Below are 6,696 nucleotides of genomic sequence, written 5' to 3'. Positions count from 1 at the left end.
ATCACAGGAGCCACCAGTGATGCCACCAGCACAGCAGGAGCTGTCACAGTGGCCCAGGGAGGGGGCAACCTGCTGGTGGCCACGAGTAGCCAGGTCACAGGAGCCACTGGAGATGCCACCAGCCCATCAGGAGCTGTCACAGTGGCCCAGGGAGGGGGCAACCTGCTGGTGGCCACCAGTAGCCAGCTCCTGATGGAGGGGATAGATGACCCTGTGGCCCACCACAGACCCTGTGGCCACCAGTAGCCAGGTGACAGGAGCCACTGGAGATGCCACCAGCACAGTGGAACCCGTCACAGTGGCTCAGGGAGGGGGGCAACCTGCTGCTGGCCACCAGTAGCCACGTCACAGGAGCCACTGGAGATGCCACCAGCACAGTGGAACCCGTCACAGTGGCTCAGGGAGGGGGCAACCTGCTGCTGGCCACCAGTAGCCACAGCCTGGTGGAGGTGGCAGATGACCCTGTGGCCACCACAGAGCCCGTGGCCACCAGTAGCCACGTCACAGGAGCCCCTGGAGATGCCACCAGCACAGCAAGACCTGTCACTGTGGCTCAGGCTGGGGGGCAACCTGCTGGTGGCCACCAGTAGCCAGCTCCTGATGGAAGGGACAAACCAGCCTGTGACCACCAGTGACCCCGTGGCCACCAGTAGCCAGGTCACAGGAGCCACTGGAGGTGCCACCAGCCCCTCAGGACTCGTCACAGTGGCTCAGGGAGGGGGCAACCTGCTGCTGGCCACCAGTGGCCCCGTTGTCCCCGCAGAGCTGAACCTGCCCGTGGCCACCAACTGCTCCGGGGCCAGCTCCGGCCGCTTCCCGGTGGCCACCGCGGCGCCCCCCCCGCCCCCCCGCCCTGCCCCGCGGCCACCACCCGCCCCTCCCGTGGCCACCACCCGCCCTCCCGTGGCCACCAACTGCTCCGGGGCCGCCCGGGGCCACCCCCTGGCAGCCGCCGCCCCCCGCGGCCTCGTTCCCGGTCACCGGCCCCCCCCAGCCCCTCCCCCCCCCGGGACCCCTCCGGGGCCGCCCCCCACCCCCCGCGCCCCTCCCCCACCTCCTCCTGCTGCTCCTGCCCCTCCCCCTGCTCCTGTGAGACCCCCCCCAGCCCCTCCCCCACCCCCATATTTATTGCACCCCCATGAGACCCCCCCCAATAAACCGTCCTGATTGCTCCGTGGGGAGGGGTCTCTGCCGTGGGGAGGGGTATGTCGTGGTGGGGGAGGGGTCTCTGGGGTGGGGGAGGGGCATTTGGGGATGGGGGAGGGGTCTCTATGGAATGGGGAGGGGTCTCTGCGGTGGGGGGAGGGGCATTAGAGGATGGGGAGGGGTCTGTCTGGGATGGGGAAGGGTCTCTGCGGTGGGGGAGGGGCATGTGGCATGGGGAGGGGTCTCTGGGATGGGGGAGGGGCAATAGGGGATGGGGAGGGGTCTGTCTGGGGTGGGGAGGGGTCTCTGCGGTGGGGGAGGGGCATTAGAGGATGGGGAGGGGTCTCTGTGGAAGGGGGGGGTCTCTGGGGTGGGGGAGGGGTCTCTGCGGTGGGGGAGGGGCGTTTGAGGTGAGGGAGGGGTCTGTCTGGGGTGGGGGAGGGGTCTGTGCCGTGGGGGGAGGGGCATTAGGGGATGGGGAGGGGTCTGTCTGGGGTGGGGGAGGGGCAGTTCCCTCGCGTCCTCAACTTCCCCCTTTTCACTTTGGGGGTGGGAACCGCCGGGTCCGGGGGTGGGGGAGGGGCGGGGGGGTGGGGGAGGGGAGGGGCTGGGGGCGGGGCTTCCGGACAAGCCCCTCCCCCCTCGCAACTTCCCCCCGTCCCGTTACAAAGCTCCCAAAAAGCCGCGATTGGAGCCCAAAAGCGATGTGGGGGTGGGGCTGGGGCTGGGGGCTGCTGCCGGCGCTGCTGGGGGACAGGTAACTCCCCCCCCCCCAAAACCCCCCGGAGCCCCCTCCCCGCGCCCCTCCCCCACCCCGGGGCCGCTCGTTGGGGGGTTATTTGGGGTCACGGCGGTGGGGGAGGGGCGGCGTTATGGGGGGCTGGGGGGAGGGGCTGCGGGTAATTTGGGGGGGCTGGGGGGGGGGTCTGGGGTGGCTGAAGGGGGCTGAGACCCCCCCCCAAAGTGCGGGGGGAGGCAGGGAGTTGGGGAGGGGTGACCCCGGGGGTGGGGGGAGGGTCTGGGGGTAGTTTGGGGGCTCACGAGGGGGGCTGGGGGGGGGTCTGGGGGGGGGCTGGGGTGGCCGAAGGGGGCTGAGACCCCCCCAAAGTGCCGTGGGGGGGGGGTGGGGAGGAAGGGGGGGTGAGTCAGGGCAGGATGTGGGGGAGGGGCGTGAGTCACCCCCTCGCGGGGCCGTCCCGGGGCCGAGGTGCGACCCCTCCCCCATCGCCCCCCAGTCGCCCCCCTGAGCTGCCCCCTGTGCCCGCCGGGGGGGGGCGGGGGCGAACCGGGGGGGGGGCTGCCGGGAGCAGCTCTGCCCCTCCCCCACCGCCACGTGCCGCACCGCGACGCTCAGTGTGCTCACGGGTACCGGGGGGCTGGGGGGGGCTGTGGGGGGCTGTGGGGAGCTGTGAGGGGCTATAGGGGCTGTGGGGGGGATGTGGGGGGCTTGGATGGGCTATGGAGGGCTTTGGGGGGCTATGGGGGGCTATGGGGGGCTATAGGGGCTATGGGGGCTATGGGGGGCTTGGATGGGCTATGGGGGGCTGTGGGGGGCTATGGGGGATGTGAGGGGCTGTGGGGGCTATGGGGGGATATGGGGGATGTGAGGGGCTGTGGGGGGATATGGGGTCTTGGATGGGCTATGGGGGGCTGTGGGGGGGCTATGGGGGACTGGGGGGGCTATAGGGGGCTGTGGGGTGCTGTGAGGGCTATAGGGGTCTATAGGGGATTATGGGGGGCTGTAGAGGTCTCTAGGGTGCTATGGGGGTCTATAGGGGGCTGTGGGGGGGGTCTATAGGGGTGCTATGGTGTTATGGGGGGTCTATAGAGGTTTATGGGGGTCTCTAGGGGGCTGTGGGGGTTGTGGGGGTCTGTGGGGGGCTGTGGGGGGTCTCTGGGGGGCTGTGGGGGGGCTGTGGGTGTCTCTAGGGGACCCCCACCACCCCCCCCGGGTACCCGCTCCCCCCTTTCCCGGTTTAACCCTTTCCCCCCCCGCAGCCGGGGGCGGCCGCGTGCAGCGCGCGCTGGGGCGGGGCTGTGACGTCAGCGGCGCCCCCCCCGTGGTGGTGACGTTCGTGTCGCACGGGGAGCTCGTGACGCTGCGGGACGGGCCCCCCGGGACCCCCGAGACCCCCCCCGGGCCGCCCCCCGGCCCCGCGCTGTGTCCCACCTGCGACTCGGCCGACGGCTCCTGCGGCCGGCGCCCCCTGGCGGCGCTGCGCTGCCCCCCGCCGCGGCGACCGCTGCCTGGAGCTGGCCACCCGCGCGCCCGGGGGGGGGTACGGCCCGGGGTTTGGGGAGGGGTCTCGCGGCTGAGGGGGGGCCTTCGGGGCGGGGGAGGGGTCCCTGAGCCGTTTGGGGCGGGGTCTGACCCATTTGGGGGGGGGTCTCTGCAAGGGGGGAGGGGTCCCTGACCCGTTTGGGGGGGTCCCTGACCAGTTTGGGGGGGGTCTCTGCAAGGGGGGGAGGGGTCCCTGACCCATTGGGGTGGGTCCCTGACCGTTTGGGGGGGATCTGTGACCCATTTGGGGGGGTCTCCGCAGGGGGGGAGGGGTCCCTGACCATTTGAGGGAGTCTGTGACCCGTTTGGGGGGGTCCCTGACCATTTGGGGGGGTCTCCACAAGGGGGGAGGGGTCTCTAACCGTTTGGGGGGTCTGTGACCCGTTTGGGGAGGGTCTCCGTAGCGGGGGAGGGGTCTGTGACCGTTTCGGGGGGTCTCTGATCATTTGGCGGGGGGTCCCTGACCGTTTTGGGGGGGTCCGTGACCATTTGGGGGGGTCCCTGAGTGTTTGGGGGGGGTCTGTGACCCCTTTAGGGGGGTCTCCACAGGGGACGAGGGGGTCCCTGACCCGTTTGGGGGGTCCCTGACCCGTTTGGGGGGTCCGTGACCGTTGGGGTCTCCGCAGGGGACGAGGGGTCCCTGACCCGTTTGGGGGGGTCCCTAAGCGTCTGGGGGGGGTCCCCTGACCCATTTGGGGGGCCCCTGACCCGTTTGGGGGGGTCCGTGACCGTCGGGGTCTCCGCAGGGGACGAGGGGCGCGTGCGCGGCTGCGGCTCCGCCGGGCGCTGCTCGGGGCTCGTGGCGCTGGACACCGCGGGCGGCCGCCGGGTGACGCTGCGCTGCTGCCACCCCGAGCAGTGCCGGGAGGGTACGGGGACTGGGGGGGACTGGGAGGGACTGGGAGGGACTGGGAGGGACTGGGAGGAACCGAGGTGGGACTGGAAGGGACTGGGAGGGACTGGGGGGGATTGAGGTGAACTGGGAGAGGACTGGGAGGGAAGTTGGGGCACTGGGAAGGACTGGGAAGGGATGGAGGGATACTGGGATGAACTGGAACAGACTGGGGAGGAGGTTCTCGGCACTGGGAGGAACTGAGGGGGGTTAATGGGGGGGCTGGGAGGGAACTGGGAGGGATTGGGATGGACTGGGATGGGCTGGGAGGGACTGGGGTGGAACTGGGATGGGCTGGGAGGGACTGGGATGAACTGGGAGGGTTTGGGATGGGACTGGGATGGAACTGGGAGGGACTGGGATGAACTGGGAGGGACTGGGATGAACTGGGGAGGGGGTTTTGTGCCCTGGGGGAGTCACCAGTTGATACCATGGGGGGTCTGTGCTGGTTTATACTGGTGTGTCCCTGGTTTATACTGGTATATACGGGTCCGTACTGGTCCATACTGGTCCGTACTGGTCTGCACTGGGCAGAGCCGGAGCCGGAGCCGTCGGGGCTGAGCTGCTGGAGCTCGGACGGGCCCGAGGGCAGCGCCGGGAGGAGCCTCCGCTGCGGGGGGGGGCGGCAGCTCTGCGCCAGCGCCTGGATCAGCGGTGGGGAGGGGGCTCGGGGGGCTGGGGGGGGCACTGGGGGGGCTGGGGAGGGGGCTCGGGGGGCTCCAGGGGACTGGGGAGGGGGGCTTTGGGGGACTGGAGGGGTCGGGGGGGCACTGAGGGGGGCTGTAGAGGGGACTCTGGGGGTCTCTGGGGGATGTCTCTGGGGGTCTGAGTGGGGGTCTCTGTGGGTCTGAGTGGGGGTCTCTGTGGGTCTGGGGGGGGGTCTCTGTGGGTCTGTGGGGGTCTGTGGGTCTGGGTGGGGGTCTGTGGGTCTGAGCGGGGGTCTCTGTGCCCCCCAGGCCCCTCGGGCGAGCCGTGGCTGCTGCGGGGCTGCGTGGGGGTCTCTGGGGGGGGTCTCTGTGGGTCTGTGGGGCTGTGCGGGGGTCTCAGGGTCTCTGGGGGTCTGTGTGGGGGTCTGTGGGGCTGAGTGGGGGGTCTGTGTGGGGGTCTCTGGGGGGGGTCTGTGTGGGGTCTGTGGGTCTGAGTGGGGGTCTGTGTGTCTGAGTGGGGGGTCTCTGTGCCCCCCAGGCCCGTCGGGCGAGCCGTGGCTGCTGCGGGGCTGCGTGGGGGTCTGTGTGGGGGTCTCTGTGGGTCTGTGGGGGTCTGTGGGTCTGAGTGGGGGTCTCTGGGTCTGAGTGGGGGTCTCTGTGCCCCCCAGGCCCGTCGGGCGAGCCGTGGCTGCTGCGGGGGCTGCGTGGGGGTCTCTGGGGGGGGTCTCTGTGGGTCTGTGGGTCTGAGTGGGGGTCTCTGGGTCTGAGTGGGGGTCTCTGTGCCCCCCAGGCCCCTCGGACGAGCCGTGGCTGCTGCGGGGCTGCGCGACGCCGTCGTGGTGCGAGACGCCGCTGGGGGTCGGGGGGGCTGCTGGGGGAGGGGCCGCAGCCGCGCTGCTGCAACAGCTCCTGGTGCAACCGGCGGCTCGGAGACCCCCCGGAGCCGCCCCCCGCCCGCGGCGCCGCCCCCGCGCCGCCCCTCCTCACCCTCCTCAGCCTCAGCCTCAGCCTCAGCCCCCTCCTCACCCTCCTCATCCTCCCCTGAGCCGCGGGGGGGGGGAGGGGAGGGGGCCTCGGCCGCCCCTCCCCCCGCCCCGGGCTGTGTGTGTGGGGCCCCCTCCCCCCCCCCCGAGGCCCCTCCCCCCAATTATTTATGGTCAGTTAATTAATTAAAGGACTTGAATTGGTTGTTTGGGTCACTTTGGGGTCACTTGGGGTCAACTTCAGTCACTTTGGGTCACTTTGGGTCAGTTTTGGCCCATTTTGGGTCAGTTTGGGCCAGTTTGGGTCAATTTGGGTCAGTTTGGGCTATACTGTGCCAGTTTGGGTCAGTTTTGGGTCAGTTTGGGTCAGTTTGGGTCAATTTGGGCTACACTGTGCCAGTTTGGGTCAGTTTGTGTCAGTTTGGGTCAGTTTGGGTCAGTTTGGGCTATACTGTGCCAGTTTGGGTCAGTTTTGGCCCATTTTGGGTCAGTTTTGGGCCATTCTGTGTCATTTTGGGTCGGTTTGGGTCAGTTTTGGCTGTTCTGGGTCATTTGGGGTCACTTTGGGCCATTCTGGCAGCTTGGCTCAATTTCAGTCAGTTTTGGGTCAGTTTTGGCCCATTTTGGGTCAGTTTTAGGTCAGGTTTGTGTCGGTTTGGGTCGGTTTTGGGCCATTTTGGGTCAGTTTGTGCCATTCCAGGGATCTTCACGGGTCACGCTGCAGCTGGGGGGGGTTCAGGGGGGGGG

General features: G+C 69.5%; 1 protein-coding gene across 1 annotated transcript; it reads left to right on the top strand.

Annotated features, from left to right (window-relative positions):
• The first annotated feature begins 600 nt into the window (after positions 1–600).
• LOC133629090 (basic proline-rich protein-like) lies at positions 601–6,154 on the top strand. The gene is made up of 6 exons (XM_062019735.1): positions 601–976; positions 2,395–2,511; positions 3,145–3,402; positions 4,174–4,296; positions 4,854–4,973; positions 5,757–6,154. The coding sequence occupies exons 1-6, from the start codon at positions 601–603 to the stop codon at positions 6,137–6,139; spliced, it is 1,377 nt and encodes a 458-aa protein (XP_061875719.1). The 3' UTR covers positions 6,140–6,154.
• Positions 6,155–6,696: the final 542 nt, after the last annotated feature.

This window comes from Colius striatus, unplaced genomic scaffold (genome assembly GCF_028858725.1).
Source record: "Colius striatus isolate bColStr4 unplaced genomic scaffold, bColStr4.1.hap1 scaffold_140, whole genome shotgun sequence".
Classification (NCBI taxonomy): domain Eukaryota; kingdom Metazoa; phylum Chordata; class Aves; order Coliiformes; family Coliidae; genus Colius; species Colius striatus.
The sequence above is the reverse complement of the archived record's forward strand: the minus strand, read 5'-3'. Positions and strand labels throughout refer to the sequence as shown.